Raw genomic sequence first — 17471 nt, forward strand, 5'->3', positions numbered from 1 at the left:
CCACTCAAAAAATAAAAAATAAGCAAAGGAGATTCCATTTAAAAAAAATCCAAAGGTTTGCTACACAAAATAGATAAACAGCATAGTTGACAGAGGATAAATACCAAAAGTTTTGGTTCAATATGTCAATCAAATGTGAGCAGAAAGAAAGTTCAGCAGTTTTGATGAACAACGCAGAATTTATAACAAATGTATCGTGGCATAAGGATCCTTTTTATGTGGTTAATGGACAGTTTTCAGTAGTGAAGAGGTTCACTCTCTGTCAGTGATCACAGCAACAGAGTGCATGAGACAAAAACAGAAGTGAAGTAGAAATGTGTATGGCTTCGGGAAGATTTTATATCGCAGACTGTTAACAGGTCCAGAGAAACATAAACCATGTGAATCGCATAATAACTGAAGTCAGAACTCAAGTGTCTGTGAAGAATATACAAAAATCGGTCCTGTATCAGGCAAGAGAAAAAAAAAAAAAACACGCAGTTTTGAAAATACTGAAAGTTCACCGTGTTAGTCACACGGTCATTACCTTCAGTTTTAACCACGTAAGAATAGACCCAGGTTGCCAGCATGGGATCACAGGGCGCGCTTTATCCATTGAGGCCCTGACAGGCATCACCATCACCGTAAAGGTTAGGGCTCTCGACTGGAGTCGGGTTGGAGGCCGTGCTGGGACCTCAGCGGTCTCCCTCCTGGGGGTTCCAGAACGGGGCTGCACGTCTGCGTGGAGGTTTGCGCCGTACCCGGCAGGGTCAGGTGTTGATAAGCAGAAAGCCAGGGGAGGTAGGGTCTGCCGACCTGTGTCTGGAAGGGGGGTTCTGTGCCTTGCTCTAGGCGTGCTTAACCACAGGAAGCTGGGGAGGGGGTCCCTGGAGCGGGCAGCAGGACAGAGTCTGTTTCTGTTTGGAGGCTTGGGAACTGCGTGCATTCGGCCCCTGGCCGCCTCATATGTGGAGTAGCCCCTGCTACTGCGAGAGAGGCCACTGCTGCTCCTTCCAGCCTTCCGTGGCGGGAAAGCTGTCGGTCTGTGCCGTGAGGCACAAATTTATGGAGAGGAGGGTTCCCTCCTTCAAAAATAAAAAAAATTGTAATAGTGTGGCAATGATAATATGGAGCGTATGTCTAGAGCGTAGGCAGTTTATAGATATAATAAATGTAAATAACATGACAATAGAAACTAAAGTTTTGGAAAATTTTTTAAAAACTTCAGCCGAACAAATAGCTGTTGGATGAAGCGGGAAATGAAGTTTCTAATCGCCAATTTCTTTGAGGTCGTGGCCCGTCGAGGCCAACTCCGGAGCGTCGGCGGCCTGTAACCGTAGAGCTTGAAGTTTGATTCCCAGTTGGGTATTTTCTCTCCCTTCGCCCCCAGGGAGGGGGGACACTGGGTGTTTATCTTCAGATTCTGTAGCACGTGCTTTTGCTTCTAAGCTGCAGCCTGACCCTCGTCACACTGCCGGCTCCGACCGTAATTAGTAACCGTAATTAGGTCCCCTCTGGCCACCTCCTGCTCGTCCCAGGCCTCCGCTGTCGCCGGAGAGTGTCAGCTAACAGGACAAGGTTGCGGTTAACCCCTGGTTCTGGCACGACCGCGGCTGCTGGCGGATGCGGAAAGATTTGTCCGGAGTGTGTTGCCTTTGGACTCCTTGTGCGGCGAGAGAACGGCAGGCATCTTCCAAGATGCTGGTACTTTGAGAGTTGGACTCACAGCTCACGCTCAATAGGCTGCTCCCCGCAGAGAAGAGATTTTTTTTCCCTAGGTCTTCCGTCCGGATGGCACAGACCTTATATACGGTGCCCTTAATTGTCTGGTTATTGCTCTCACGTGGCCGGGGAGCGAAGCTGGTGCCAACTGGTTTCGCCGCGGGCCCAGGAGAGTTGAGTACTTGTGCATGTGTTTAACCCAGGATGCCAAAAAGCCTTTTCTGGCCGGCTCTGGCGGTTTCCCTTTGTGAGCAACAGGCAGCCCAGAGCCGGGAGGGGCTGAGACAGAGCTTAACGCTACCGCAGCTGCAGGGGGCAGCTGGGGCCCTGTCTCCTCGGCCCCTGTGCCTCTTGCCTGCTTTCACACGTGCGGACGTAAGACGGGGAGCGGCTGCACGCCTTCTGATTCCTGCGAACGAGCGCAGAGCGAGTGCCCGGGGGCGTGGGCAGCCGCGTCGGGTGGTACCTGCCTGGGATCTCGGTGCCACCGCCTTTCCCGTAAAACGCGGGGGTGCCGGTACCAGCTTGTCGGACGGTGGAAACGACTGCGTCCGCGGTGCGTTTAGAGTCCGCTGAACCTGCCTCGGAAACGCTCCAGTGTCAGCTGCGCTCGGACTTGATTATTGTTATCAGTGACAAGAACACTTGATTTCCTTCCAGGATCGAGCACTTTGCCAGAATCTACAGTCAGAAAATTGGCATCAGGAAAGAAGTCCTTATGAAAACCCTGTGGGGAGATTATTATATAAATATGAAGGCCAAGAAGATTATGAAGGTTGATCAGGTGATGTGGCACATGTCCCTCGCGTTCTCGCCCTGTTGATTCTTGCGCGGTAACACCTTTACTGTCCTTGGTTCACGTGGGTCAGTCCACGAGGGGCTTTTTCCTGTACACATTTGGTTAAGGCTCATGTGTCTCATTTCCAAGTGCTGTTCTTTAAATACCAGCTGTTTAAAGAGACGCGCTCTCGGAGCCTGCTGTACCCCGAGGCTCTGCCGAGGCCTCTCTCCCGCCGAGCGCTGGTCACCGCGTGTGCTGACGGGGAGAGGTGGCTACTGCCCAGCCCTTCCTTCTGTAGGCAGAGGGGATGCCGAGTCACGGAGCCTCGAAGGATACTTCCTTACGGCCGGGTTGTTGTTTTAATGTAAAATTCAAGATTTTATAAATTCATTCTCACGGAAGAGCACGTATGTTCCTTTTAGAAAATGCTTGTGAATATAAAGCCACAAGAAAAAGAAAAAAACAGAAGCCAACACTGCTAATGCTGTGGTTTTAATTTTGTGCGTTCTCATAGGATAGAGACATACGTCCCTCAGTTGATTCTGTTATTTACATAACGGAGCTGGTGGTTTGCTTCACATCATACTGTGACCATCTCCCCTTGCCATTAAAAGCTTTTCATAAACAGTATATTTTAAAAAGGAGCCGGCGTGGCGAGGTGGGTCGAGAGTCCGAGTCTGTGGCTGAGTCTCGGCTCTGTGGCCTCTGTCTCTGTTCTTTCCTCTGTGAAATGGGGACAGTAGTTCTTACCTCCTCGAGCAAGGGGGCGTCCGTTTATGTTCCGTCTCCTGTGTGTGTGAGGGCATCCTCCTCCTGGTGCTCTTGCCATTATTTTGCATAGACTTTGTTTGGTAGGGCTTTTTGTTTTTCTGTTACCCTCTTCCTTGAAGTTTAGCGTTTTCCATGTTTAAGAACGTTGTTCGGAAGAAGTTCGTGGAAGGACCTGCACACGCGGAGTGAATTTTCAGCTCCCGGTGTGGGCATCGCGTGTCCCCTGATGGCAGTGGGGGGAGGCGGCGGTCCCAGCGACTTGACCCCCAGCCGGTCTCGTCGTTTGTCGAGTCTCTGGTTCCCAGAGGAAGAGAACAGTGGTTGTTACTGACTGCAGATTATTGGCTGTTTAGTGCATATTTATAACTGCTTTCTGCCACTTTACTGCTAAGTAAACATCTTCTAGTAGAAACGAGACATGTTAATACAACACGTCGAGAATGAATATGTAGGCTGCCTGTTGAATATTGGGAAACTTAAGTACGTGTGTTCTTTTTTACAGGCGAAAGGAAAGAAACCTTTATTTGTACAGTTGATCCTGGAGAATATATGGAGTTTGTATGATGCGGTCTTGAAAAGGTAAGACTGCTATAGCGCTGGGTCTTTGGGCCTGTGATTTGCCTCCCTTCCAGCGTGATGGGTGTCGCTTCACAGAGCTGGGCTGGACGGAGCAAGGGAATGGACCCTCCACAGATGGGCTGGTCCCAGGGTCCAAGGTGGAAGGGCATGTGGTGCAGGTAAAGGTGGTGGGAGGGACTGAGGAGCAGTCTGTGCTTCTGGAGGGCTGAGACGAGGATATAGACGAGATGGGTGGAGGGAAACACTGGACCTTTGTTTGTATAAACCCAGTTTGAGATGAAATCGTATTTGTAGTGGAAAGGGTGTTTGACATCTAGGATCATTCACAGGGAACTTGGGAACCGACTTGCCTGATACAAGTAGAAAGAAGGTTTGCTTTAGTAAATTTTCATTCAGAGTTATCTGGAGTTGGAACTGTGACTTCCAGCACTCGGACATAAAACTGCCTCTCCAATCACCATCGCTCGCTAAGGGGATTGGGCTCGTGCTCCAAGGGGCTCTGAAGAAGGGGTCATTGGAAGGAACGGAGTAGAGATTGAGCCGTCCTCCACTGTGGCTGGAGCCCCTTCCGGGTGTGTCTAGTTTCTTGTAGGAGGAGTACGTTGGGAGGAAGCGTGTCTAGTTCTTTTTTTATTAAAAAAAAAAAATTTTTTTTTAATGTTTATTTTTGAGAGACAGAGCATGAGCAGGGGAGGGGCAGAGAGAGAGGGAGACACAGAATCTGAAGCAGGCTCCAGGCTCCGAGCTGTCTGCACAGAGCCCGACACAGGGCTCGAACTCACGAACCGTGAGATCATGACCTGAGCCGAAGTCGGACGCTCAACCGACTGAGCCCCCCCGGGCGCCCCGGAAGTGTGCCTAGTTCTTGTGGAAGGAGTGTGTCTGGAGGAAGTGTGTCACAATGTGGCATTCCTTTTCCTCTGTGCCCCTTGGTGTCTCTCTGTGACCTCCCTGTTTGTATGTTTCCTACAGGGACAAAGAAAAAATTGATAGGATCGTGACTTCTTTAGGATTGAAGATTGGAGCCCGGGAGGCACGACATTCTGATCCTAAAGTTCAGATCAATGCCATTTGCAGCCAGTGGCTGCCCATTTCCCATGCTGTGCTTGGTATCCTTTGTCCTGATGGTTTTTAATGAAGTGATAGTTTTGACAAAACAGGAAAAACATGTGACTCGCAAACAGGAAATCCTTTGGAAGTAACACATGTCAATCCAGAGTAAGTCTTCTGTGGGGCGCCTGGGTGGCTCAGTCGGTTGAGCGTCCGCCTTCGGCTCAGGTCATGGTCTTGCAGTTTGTGAATTTGAGCCCCGCGTCGGGCTCTGTGCTGACGGCTCAGAGCCTGGAGCCTGCTTTGGATTGTGTGTGTGTGTGTGTGTGTGTGTGTGTCTCTGCCCCTCCCCCACTCACGCTTGCGCGCGCTCTCTCTCTCTCTCTCTCTCTGCCCCTCCTCCACTCACGCTCTCTCTCTCTCCTTTGGAAAAAAATAAACATTAAAAAAAATCAAAGTAAGTCTTCTGTGGTTATTTCATATTCCACCACGAAACTGTATTTAATGCTTTTAAAAATGAATATTCTGATGCTAATTTTTATTCTTACTAATACCAATTCAAATGAATGTTCTTTCAGGAAGATGTGTCTTTTTGTTTAGTAGACTGTGACAACAAAAAATTTTATTTTACTAACATTTATGTGTAACTAGATAGTTTAGATGTGTATGTCAGATCAGTGTTTCATTTTAGTGCCATATTTTCTTAGCATATTGGTATTTGTTATATTACTGATTCGAGGAAGACTTGATTTGAGATACATTTGAGTAATTAAAACAATTTTTTTTACATTCATTTATTTTTGAGAGAGAGAGAGAGAGACAGAGCATGAGTGGGGGAGGGGCAGAGAGAGAGGGAGACACAGAATCCGAAAGAGGCTCCAGGCTCCGAGCTGTCAGCACAGAGCCTGATGCGGGGTTTGAACCCATGAACCGTGAGATCACGACCTGAGCCGAAGTCAGAGGCTTAAACTGACTGAGCCACCCAGGTGTCCCAACTAAAGTAATTTTATAGGTAAACTATCTTCTTTTCATTGATCTGCGTGTCCCAAGCAGCCCCCGGTGGGCTGTGGTACAGTGTCCCGGGCGTGGGCCAGCAGTGGCACCTCAGCCCGGAGCTGGGATGGACCCACACCTGCAGTGACACTGGCTCGGGGAGGGGACTTTCTCGTGTCATAGCCGGCGGCTGATGTTGTTTCATAAAAGTTTGTAGAGACTGAAACCACGTGAAAAAATTTTAGGACAAGCTACTGAGCTCTCCTCACTTGTTCCGTGGGCTGTCAGTGTATTAGGATGTCTGTCTTCAGAGTCCTTCCTGGGACGGGGCGCCTGGTGGCTCAGCCGGTTAAGCGCCTGACTTTGGCTCAGGTCACGATCTCTCAGTTCGTGGGTTCGAGCCCCGCATCGGGCCCTGTGCTGACAGCTCAGAGCCTGGAACCTGCTTTGGATTCTGTGTCTCCCAATCTCTCTCTGCGCCCCCCCCCCCCCCCCCACTGGTGCTCTGTATCTCTCACTCTCAAAAATAAATATACATTAAAAAAAATTTAAAAAAAAAAAAAAAGAATCCTCCCGGGCTTGAGAGAGTCCATGAACTCCCTGAACTTGTGTCTGTATTTTGAGACGTGACGCGCGATGTTTGACAACCGGGCGTTTTGTGCGTGGCTGTCCACTGCTGCCTCAGGAGTCGGCGTGTGCTGTGAGTCTGTGCCTGGGTGGGGGGCACTTGTTCACAACTGTGAGTCCTTAACCGCAGACTTCAGCGATGGTGTGTCAGAAACTTCCTAGCCCCCTGGACATTACGGCCGAGCGGGTGGAGAAGCTGATGTGCGCGGGATCACAGACGTTTGACTCTCTTCCCCCAGAAACCCAGGCCCTGAAAGCAGGTGAGCCGAAGGTGGACGCGGCAGGGGCTTGGTTGAGCGTCCCAAGCCCAGGCTGCGCTAGACCAGTTAGCCAGGTGGCCGATTCCACGGGCAGTTCCACAGAAGGCCCTGTTGCCAGTTTTCTTTTCCTGCCGAAGTCGGAGTTTTGCCACGGCCGTTTTGTCCTCGCTGGGCTGGGAGAGCGGAGGCTCTGAGACGCCTCCCTTCTGCCCCGGTCTCGTCTCCTGATCTCCTGGTGACCCTGTCTCCCGGTCCCTGGACGAGCAATGGTGTGTCCCTGAGCTGCTCTGCCGCCACCATGGCTGGGTCCCTGGGGGCCGCGGAAGGGGTTCCAGGGCCGGGCCTCTCTTTGGCCCCCGCAAGAGGGGACCCGCCGGTCCCAGGCTCCGTCAGGCTCCATGACCGGCAGCTGCAAGGACTCGCGGCCTCCACTTTCCCTCCGATTAGAGGTGCAGCCTCCAGCCCAGAACCACTCGGCTGCTGTTCTCGGGGCCCCTCTTGAGTGTCCTCGTTAAATCCTCTGACCGGATCCGTCACGAGTGTCTGACGGCGTAGATCACTCCTCCCCCCAGGAGACACCGTCTTCTTGTGACTTCGGGCTTCCCCCTGCTTGTGCTTGTCTCCCTGGCCGCCCATCCTTCGCGTCTTTCCTGGCTCCCTGCCCTGACTTTTCCGGGGTGGGACGCCCCAAGCAAGGCTCAGCCTTCAGACCCCATCCGTTCCCTCCCTGCATCCGGTCCCCTGGCGACCTCCTCCACCTCAGGGCTGTCCGCGACAGCACACTCACCGTTGCCACCCACCTGTGCGGCTGCAGCGCGCGTCTGCCCCCCGCCCCACCGCGCTCCCATCGCGGCACCCCACCGCCCACCCCCTCTCCGCTCACCTGCCCGAGGCGCTCACCCCCCTCCCCCCGGCACCTCCCACGCGGGGCTTCTTCCCGCCGCCCGAAGCCTGCCTCCCCGAGTTCCGCCCCACGAGGTCCCTTCATTCGCCCGCCCGCCCACTCCCACACGTGGCCGTCATCCGGGCTCTGTGTGATTCCGCACCCTGCGTGGCCTTGCTCCGCAGTCCGTCCAGAGCGGGGCATTCGGCATTTCTGCGTCTGCCTCCCTGGGCCGCACGGTGATGATCTCTCACCTGCTTGAGAGGACAGCCTTTCGCCCGGGGTCCCTGCTTCTGCCTTGGGTTCCCTTCAGTGTTGTCCTGGTGCGGCGGGGGGCCAGACCCGCCACCCTGCTCCTCCCAGCTGTGCCCCGGTGCCCTAGGCGACACGCCTGGTGTGTGTTCACTTCTGACTTCCTGTGGCTTTGTTCTTGCTTGAAGTTTACTGTCGGCTTCTTTCACTGACGTGCACATTATTTTGGTGTGGGGTGATTTTCTTTCTTTCTTTCTTTTTTTTTTTTAAAGTTAATCAGGGCACCCGGGTGACTCAGTTAAGTATCCCGGGTGACACTTGATTATGGCTCAGGTCATGATCTCACGGTTTGTGGGTTTGACCCCACATTGGGTTCTGTGCTGACAGTGTGGAGCCTGCTTGGTGTTCTCTCTCTCTCTCTCTCTCTCTCTCTCTCTCTCTCTCTCTCTCCCCCTCCCTCCCGCTTGTGCACCCCCCCATGCACCTTCTCTCAAAATAAATATAAGCATTAAAAAAATTAATCAGTGGTTTTATGCCTCTAAGAGGTAAAGAAAGGTGTCAATACGTTGATAGGAAATTGTGTTAGGTTGTATAGGTTTAGGGGAAATTAACATTGTTATACTACTGAGTATTTCTAAGGGTTTTGTTACTGCCATGAAGATAGTCCCTTCCGTTTTCTAACTTGTGTAAGCTGTGTGTATTTTATTAATGAGCTACCTTGTTGACTTTTGACACGTGGGAACATTCCTCAGTGTTCCCCCTTGCTCCCTGGGTCTAGGGAAGAATTTGTGAGGCTTATGGTATGGGGCGGGGGAGGGGGGGGGTGCTTTGCTGGCTTCAGCTCCGTGTATGGTTGACGGGAAAAAGAGTGACATTTTCACTCCCTGTTTGTGTAGCTTTCCTGAAATGTGGGAGTGAAGACACTGCTCCCGTTATCATCTTTGTTTCCAAAATGTTTGCCGTTGATGCCAAGGCTTTGCCGCAGAACAAGCCCAGGTAAGGATGGGGGGGGGGGGGGGGCGGGGCGGGGGGTTGTCACGTTCCCAGGGTGGCGCAGAGGGGGTGTGGGCAGAGCGCGCTGCTGCTTTTCCTCCCCAGCCCCGGACTGCTGGTGAGCCTCCCCTGTGGAAACATACGGTGTGCACCCTGCAAGGTGAAATCAGCTCCGGGACAGTTGGTGTGCATTGATGTGAAGTCTGAAGGAGAATATAGTAACAGTCGTAGCCACGGGTAATTTTTAGGGAGCATCCGGCAAGTTCTCCAAGCCTGGCTGGCGACCTCAGTGGAGATTTATAAGCGCGTGAGCATCTCTGCTGATCTGCGTGGAGGTGGGGCGTTGGCGCCTCCGGAGATGGATGATTTCGCACGGTCCCCGAGTCTTGGAGAATCTGTTCTACAGCATCCGGGTTTTTCCTTCCCGGCCCCGCTCCCTCCCCCTGTAGTTCAGATCCTGGTCCGTTCTTGGGGGGATTACTGGCGCCTCCCGGCCAGCTCCCCTGCCCCGGGCTCTATCGTGTGATGTCGGGGTCTGGAACGAAAACTTGACCTGGGTGCCTGGAGCCCCTCTTGTGTAGTACCCGCATCTCCTCTGGCCATTCTTTGCAGGCATTTTTCCAGTAACCCGAGAGAAGTACCATAAACATGACGTCCTAAGAACGTCCAGTACACCGGGGAGCATCTTAAGTCTGGTTCTTGTGTGCTATAAATAACGACGCTCCCCTCACTGACTGCACGCACCGAGCTCTCCCAGTACTCGCGCCCCACCGCTGACGGGCCGTGCGGACCTGACAGCAGGTTTCCCGTGGGAGAAGTTAGTGTTTCTCTTGTACCTGCAAGAGAAGCCAGGCTCCTTAAGAAGACTGAGTTCCATGCTCAAGGTCACAGAGCTGGAAGGAGGCCACAACAGTGTCTGAGTCCAGGTGTGTCCGCTTTAAAGGCGACAGCCTTTCACTCCCTGGGTGGAGTCTGGCCTGACTCATCCACTGTGGCTTTTCTTTCTTTTCTTTTCAAGCACTTACATTTAAAAAAAAAAATTTGTTTTCATGTTTATTTATATGTGAGAGAGAGAGAAAGCATGCGAGCAGGGGAGGGGCAGAGAGGGAGAAACAGAGACAGAATCCGAAGCAGGCTCCGGGCTCCGAGCTGTCAGCACAGAGCCCTACGCGGGGCTTAAGCACACGAACCAAGAGATCATGACCTGAGCCGAAGTCGGACCCTTAACCGACTGAGCCACGCAGGTGCCCCTCAAGCACTTACATTTGAGTGTGTTCTTCGTTTAACTTTGAAAATGCTGCTGTAGTCAAATATTGAGCCAAAAGCAGCGGTGAGTAGTGAGCTGTGACTCTCCCCTCTCCGCGTGCTGTCTGCACGGGACCCCGGCAGTGAGTGCTGTCCCCTGGCCCCGTGGGAGGTCAGGCAGGGGCCGTCCCAGGATGGTGCCCCTCAGCCTCGCTTCGGGATTTGCGTCACAGGCCACCGGCTCTGCCTGGTGCGTGTCTTCAGCCTCGTCTGCTTCCTTCCAGCAAAGAGTTTGTCAGGAGAGAAGAAGCCAGTTGACCTTAAATTCAGTGATCAGGTGACCCTTTTCCCGTGGACTACGGTAAATTGGCAGGACTTCATTTGTCACACATGTGACGTGTCTGTGCTTGACGGCGGCCCGGGTGAGAGGCCAGGACGGTGGTTCAGTTGTCACGAGCAGACGCTGGCTTTGAGAGCCGCACAGCGTGTCAGCCAGCTGCGCATCCCCACACGAGAAGGCGTCCTCGCGGAGCAGAAACTGCATGGTCCTTGTGGTCTAAAACCATGGTAACGTCTCCTGGCTCCAGTCTTGGTTCTTGGTCCCCTTCGCCATGGAATGTTACCCTCCGGCTGTCCTCATAACCTTTGCAGTGAGAACTTCTAGAATCTTCTCTCGAGCCGTCTTCCTTCCGTTGCCGCTTTCACATCCGTCTAGGGCGGATCCATGCCCCACGGCCCCGGCACCGCACCACGCGCCCCGAGTGTACTGAGCCGCTCCGGGCTCCCTCTTCTGGGTCCTTGCCTGCGTTCCAGGTCCTCCACAGTCGGGCCGCACACCGCCGCGCCTTCTGTCCAGCCGGCCCCACGTTTGTTCTTTGGCAGAGCTGGCGCTCTCATACCGTCACGTCACTCTTCTGAGATACCTGGGAGCGGATGCGTGTCTTTACCTCTCCTTCCTGCCATCGCCCTTCCTCCTCCCCCCGGAAAGATGTCCCTGGGAGACCGAAGCCCTCAGCTGCACCTTCCTTAGTTGCTGTTCTCCTCTGTCCTGCAAGTCTCTCTCTGTAGCAGAGAGCACTTTGCTCTGCCGAAGTTTGAGAAACCTGTGTAAACTTCCGTCCGTCATCTGATTCTTACCAGGGTGGTGCTTCAGGGCCCGTTTCTTATAATTCTTCCCAGTGGCGTTGGGTTTGACCTCCAAAACATCATAGTAAGTGGTTTCTTCCACCATTTTGTGCAGCCGGTGAGCAGGCCCAGGCCAGAGTGAGGAGCGGGAAGGAGGAGCGCGTTGCTGGGCACAGTCCTCGGCTTCTCCCTGAGTGTTCTGGAAAGTTCCGCCTAGTGTGGCTTTTCACCCTTCACTCCTAAATCTAAGCTGGAGGCCATCCAGCTTCCCTGCCCTTTTCCCTTTTAGATTCTGGGCCTTTGTTTTTGCTGTTCCCAGCCGTAGTCTATCACAAGTTCTTACTAACACGTACATGGTCTACATGTGTGCTCAGGAACACTTTACTGGGAATTTTTTATGCCGTTCTTCTCCCCCTGAATGTCTGCATCTGTTGCTTTTGCCTCTTTCTTGAGAAGCAGCTCTTTCTGTAACAAGATGCTGTCTTCAAACAGAAGTCACTCTTTTCTTTTTTTAAAAAAAATATTTATTCATTTTTTGAGAGAGACAGAGTATGAGCGCAGATGGGGCAGAGAGAGAGGGAGACACAGAATCTGAAACAGGTTCCAGGCTCTGAACTGTCAGCACAGAGCCCGGTGCGGGGCTTGAACTCACAAACTGTGAGATCATGACCTGAGCCGAAGTCGGATGCTTAACCGACTGAGCCACCCAGGTGCCCCCAGAAGCCCCTCTTCTGGGTTTGTCGCTTCACATCCTCTCAGCTGCCTCTGTCCCAGCTGCAGCGGCCTTCCAGCCTGTTCTCGGACACCCCAGCCCCCTCTTGACCAGGGTCACAGAGGCCAGAGCAGGAGCATTCTGCTTGGAATCTGGAGGGTGGATGGATTTGTGTTTCTGCCTCTTCCCTTCCCCGCCCCCCCACCAGTTCACCTGCCCAACCTTTGGGTCAACGTGCTCACCTCCGCTCTCTTCCATCTCATGTTAGTAACTGCTGTCCCTTCAGGAAGAGTCAGCCACGGTTAGTCAACTACAGCCTGAATAACTCATCGCCCGCGGCTGTTCCTTGGCTGGTAGAACTCAGCTTTCTTGCGGATAAATTCCTCTTTGTTCTCAACAAACGCTGGATACGCAGTGGGTGCTGGGTGTAGTCCTTGCTGATTTCTGTCTGGCTCTCTGCTGTTGCCCTGCACGCCGGTCCCGGCCCACAGCAGTGCCGGGCACGGAGCAGGTGTTCCCTGGACGGGCAGATACGAGGGCAGATGGGAGCAAGCGTCCATACGTTTGGCTCTAACTTGATAAACGTAAATGCTAACGCTCCCCGACCGTGTCGTGAATTGAGATAGAATGAGGATGTAACTTACGTGAATGGATGTTTCTTTTGACCCAAAGCTAACATCATCTGCTTAATGCGATGATGATTTTATCCTCTTTAATTCCTTCTGAAGGGGAGACATCCTGGGGATAAGGAGCACAGGGTTTGGAGTCCGAGCTGGATTTGAATTTCGGCTCCTCCCTCTATTTTCTGTGTGACTTTGGGTCACGTTAAATTTCCTGAGCCTCTGCTGTATCAGCTGTAAACCGGAGATGATGGTGTCTGTTTCATTTAGTTGTTGTAATAAATATGTACTGTCGTACATGTAGGGGGATTAAGACGATGTCGAGATTCTGGTGATAAGCCCATTGAAACAGACTGTGTCTCTTCACCTGCAAACAGGTGTCTCATATTTTTTTCCTCCCTGTTCTAACAATAACGTTATATTTTGCATTTCTTTTTTAACTCAGATACTCTTGTAAGAGGTTTTAGCAAAAGTCTAGAAACACAGTAAGTCATCCTGGGGCTGACTGAAGAAACAGCTGGAGGGTTTGGCTTGCAGCGGAGCAGGGGGAGAGGGGCCCGAGTGCAGGCCCCCCCGAAAGGAAAGGGGGAGCGGATTTGTTGGATGTCGCTCCGGAGCACAGGACTGCAGCCGCGGCTAGAAGTTGTAAGGAAGGAGAGTCCATCCTGTACTTGAACAGGCTTCTCACTCGTGGAGCTCCCGGGAAAGAGAGGCTGGTCTCTTGCAGGGGAAGCAAGCCTCCAGCACCAGTTCTGGCTGCCTCGTGACCCCTGATCACGCCGCTCTCGGCCGCTCATGTTTTTGTGACCTGTGACACAGCCCCACAGGGACATGGGTCTGACCGAAAGGGGACAGCTCCTAGAACCAGACTCATCCATTTTGAGGGGGAGGTGCAAAGGGAGGTAGGACTAGTGCCCAGTCCTGGTGGGAGACCTTGTCTAGCAGGTGGGAATCTTTCTGCACAGCACTGGACAGTCAGTGATGTAAGCGGTCCCCTCCCCGACTGGCCCGCAGCGGGGATGTAGGCGGTCCCTATCCAGGCTGGCCCACATGAAGTAAGAAGGAGGAAGAGGTTTTAGGCCCCTGGTATAGGAGCTCCGAGAGTATGTGGCCATGTGGAATGCACATGAACGGTGCACTTTCAGAACGGATATCTGAACGGGTTCCAGAGCTTAGGGGAGCGGAGGGGAGAGTGGCATGGCAGTGTGGGGATGAGACCACCTGTCAGGTGTCAGGACAGCAGTCAGGGAGAAAAGCAGAAATCATGGGGAGGAACGGCAGAAGGGAGGCGCAGAGGGACAGGACCACACACAGGAGGGAGGCGCAGAGGGACAGGACCACACAGAGTGGGCAGCTTCCAGAGTTGGAGTGTCCGGTTAGGACCAGAGCACCAGCCCGAGTGTCTGGACGCTCAGTCCCGGAGTCCGGGGCTAAGACACTGTAGTCCCGCCGGCTTCAGGGAGGCGGTTGGTCTTGCCTTGTGCCGGGGCTGAGGGTGCAGGCGGGTCTGCACAGGCCCACACGCGGGCGAGGAGCCTCGTTCTGGGAATCCGTGCACCTGCTTGGCTTCTGCCTTCCAAACTGAAGCTCCCCAACAGTGCCCATTTTTATTCAACTTAGCGCTCCCTTTTCTAAGACCCTCTCTGTGGCCTGATAGACATGAGGGTAACTCTTTAGGAAAATAGCTCGTTCCCCTTCCCCCAACCAAGACTAACCCCCAACAGACAGATAGCCACACACCGCCACTCTGTGCTGGTACTTGGGTCTAACGCAACGGCTGATAATCACAATTTGACCTTTCAGTCCAGCTGAATTTCCAGCGTTCAGCTTGACCTTAAACCCTTCCTCTTGGACCCAGGTTCTTTGTGAACATGTATTCTTTTTTTATATATATTAAATGTAATTTATTGTCAAATTGGTTTCCATACAGCACCCAGTGCTCATCCCAACAAGTGCCCTCTCCCTGCCCATCACCCACTTTCCCCTCTCCCCCACCCCCTGTCTACCCTTAGTACGTTCTCAGTCCTTAGGGGTCTCTTAGGGTTTGCTTCCCTCCCTCTCCGTAACTTTTTTTCCCCCCTCCCCTCCCCCCTGGTCTTCTGTTGAGTTTCTCAAAATCTACATATGAATGAAAACATATATATCAGTCTTTCTCTGCCTGACTTATTTCACTCAGCAGAATACCCTCCAGTTCCATCCACATTGCTACAAATGGCAGGATTTCATTCTTTCTCATTGCCAAGTAGTATTCCATTGTATATGTAAACCACATCTTTATCCATTCGTCAGTTGATGGACATGTAGGCTCTTTCCATCATTTGGCTATTGTTGAAAGTGCTGCTCTAAACATTGGGGTACAAGTGCCCCTATGCGTCAGCACTCCTGTATCCCTTGGGTAAATTCCTAGCAGTGCTATTGCTGGGTCATAGGGTAGGTCTATTTTAAAAGTTTTGAGGAACCTCCACACTCGTGAACATATATTCTTAGGCATTTGTGGGGAAAACCTCAATTTTTTAAAAAAATATTTATTTTTGAGAGAGAGAGTGCATGAGTTGGGGAGGGGCAGAGAGAGAGGGAGACAGAGGATTCAAAGCAGGCACTGCACCAATAGCATAGAACCCGATGTGGGGCTTGAACTCATGAACTGCGAGATCGTGACCTGAGCCAAAGTCAGAAGCTCAACGGACTGAGCCACCTGGGTGCCCCCACACCTCCATTTTTTGCCAAGGCCTTATGCTTGCTTCTCAGCACGGGTGTTCTGAGCCCAGGTATCTCACTCGTTTCCGGCCTGTCCTTGTTGTTTGCCTCACAGAAGAAGGTGGGCATCAGGGTCAGGCTCCGTGCCGTGGCGTGTGGCCGTGTGTGGGGCCGTGGACTCTTGCGTGTCTGTTCGTAAGCTCAGAGTAGCTCACGCGGCATTGTAGAGAAGACATCGCTACTGCGGGGGGAGAGCTCGCAGAGACCGTGCCTGGCAGGGGCTTGGGACCCGTCGCCGTCTTATCCGGCCCCGCTGACCGTTGCCCTTTCCCTGCGCGAGCGGACCCAGAGGTGCTGATGTTGCCAGGTGTTAACCTGTCTATGACCTCCTGTAGACCTCTCACGCAAGAAGAAATTGCGCAGCGGCGTGAGCGTGCAAGACAGAGGCATGCAGAGAAGCTCGCAGCGACGCAGGGGCCGGCGTCCGTGGAGCCCCCGGAAGACGGCGGTGCCCCGGAAACAAGTCCAAAGGGAGAAGAGACGAAAGGTACGGCTGTCCCTAAGTAGGTTTGGTGCGAAACAGGTGTTTTAACTTGGGACGCTCCTCCCCTGACTCTGGAGCTTGGCTTTAACTGTAGCTTTAATCAGTGTTCTGTCATTCTTGGTGCTTCTTTCCTGAAACTGGGCCACATGTCTCCTATTCACCGTCTGCTCTGTGTTTTTAGGCATCTCCTGGACTGGAGGGGGCACTCGTGGCACTCATTGTCCTCTCGTTTCTGGCAGGTGATGAGCACCAGGTGGAGGGCAAGACCCTGAAACCTCAGCCCGAAGAAGGAAGCAACCACGAGTCTTTCGTTGCTTTTGCTCGAGTGTTCAGTGGTGTGGCTCGAAGAGGAAAGAAAATGTTTGTCTTGGGACCCAAATACAGCCCCGTTGAGTTTTTGCGGCGGGTAAGAATTAGAAATAAAATGTCACTGTAAATGTTTTTTGTTTTAAGTTTATTTATTTTGAGAGAGAGAGTGTGTGAGCAGGAGGGGCAGAGAGAGAGGGAGTGTGAGGAGCCCCACGCGAGGCTCGAACTCACGAACCGTGAGATGGTGACCTGAGATGAAATCAAGTCAGGCACTTAACCGACTGAGCCACCCTCGCGCCCTCAAGACGTTAGTGCATTGTTTCACGGTTCTTACATGTTTCCGTATCGGTTGAGATTACCTGATTGGTAGGTTTATTTTGTCTCTAGAAAGGCACGTTCAGATGAATCCATATATCTCCTCTTAATATTGCTTTGGTAACATTTGGTAAATCTGTCTCAGTGGCATTTGGAAAACTGAACCAGTATGTGAACTCAGTTTTCAGGCCTTACTTAATTGTGAGGCTTTCCAAGGCCAGAGGAAAGGGCTGGTTAAGAACAGCTGTCATGCGGGGGCCACGGCAGCGGCAGGACTTCATGAAATACGGAGATCCAAAAACGAGGGGGCTCAGGCCAAGGGGAGGGGCAGTGAGCAGGTGACGGGCCGCGGTCACGGTCACGGCACGGCACGGCACGGCACGTGGAGCCCAGAAATTGATCAGGAAGGTCTGTAAGCAGGTGAACAGCCAGCATCCAGTTATGTACACCTGAGCCGAAGGGCAGAAAACCCCACAGGCTTGAGCGACCTCAGGTCACTTTTGGACGTAAGCAGAGCGTAGACATCGTAGTTAAATCGTGAAGGTCGCAGGATGATGAGGATGCCAGAGGTGCAGGCGGTGAGTCAGGATCAGCAAGAAGCCGCGAGAGCTTGTAAGAGTCGCTGCCTCACGAGCAGAAGAGCGCACGGTCCTCTCCTTGCGGGGAGAGCAGGGAAGCTGCGGACTCGGCTGCGGCAGAGACAGAGGGGCAGGGGGAGGGTCTGCCGTCAACTTGCCTTGCCCAGAGTGCTCTGTTCTGTCAGTTTTAGCTGTTTAATCCTTGGCGAAGACTCTGCTGAGCGGCCCTCGGCGGGCTGTGGCCTGTCGTGCTTTGGCGAGAGGGAGCGTGGCAGCGGGCGTGGGGACGGGGGGGCTCGTGTGTTCACAAACCCGTTTACGCTCGTTGACGCGCTGCTTTAGACATAGTTGATGGTTTGTTACTCACCAGTAAGGCTCGAGTGGTGGCCCGTCTTCTTCCTTCTTTGTTCTCTGTACCGTCAAGGTGAGGAAGAAA

The 17471-nt window shown here is 52.8% G+C and overlaps 1 protein-coding gene across 2 annotated transcripts in view; it reads left to right on the top strand.

Annotated features, from left to right (window-relative positions):
* The window catches only part of EFL1 (elongation factor like GTPase 1), a 124847-nt gene that overhangs the window by 26197 nt on the left and 81179 nt on the right, over positions 1 to 17471 (top strand). For both annotated transcript variants that reach the window (XM_047846705.1, XM_047846706.1), the window contains exons 8-14: positions 2362 to 2485; positions 3756 to 3832; positions 4805 to 4941; positions 6640 to 6762; positions 8794 to 8893; positions 15685 to 15836; positions 16073 to 16239. In XM_047846705.1, the coding sequence (XP_047702661.1) occupies positions 2362 to 2485; positions 3756 to 3832; positions 4805 to 4941; positions 6640 to 6762; positions 8794 to 8893; positions 15685 to 15836; positions 16073 to 16239 (880 nt within the window). The remainder of the gene's footprint in view (positions 1 to 2361; positions 2486 to 3755; positions 3833 to 4804; positions 4942 to 6639; positions 6763 to 8793; positions 8894 to 15684; positions 15837 to 16072; positions 16240 to 17471) is intronic.

The sequence above is a fragment of the Prionailurus viverrinus genome, unplaced genomic scaffold, assembly GCF_022837055.1.
Source record: "Prionailurus viverrinus isolate Anna unplaced genomic scaffold, UM_Priviv_1.0 scaffold_40, whole genome shotgun sequence".
In the NCBI taxonomy this organism is placed as follows: Eukaryota; Metazoa; Chordata; class Mammalia; order Carnivora; family Felidae; genus Prionailurus; species Prionailurus viverrinus.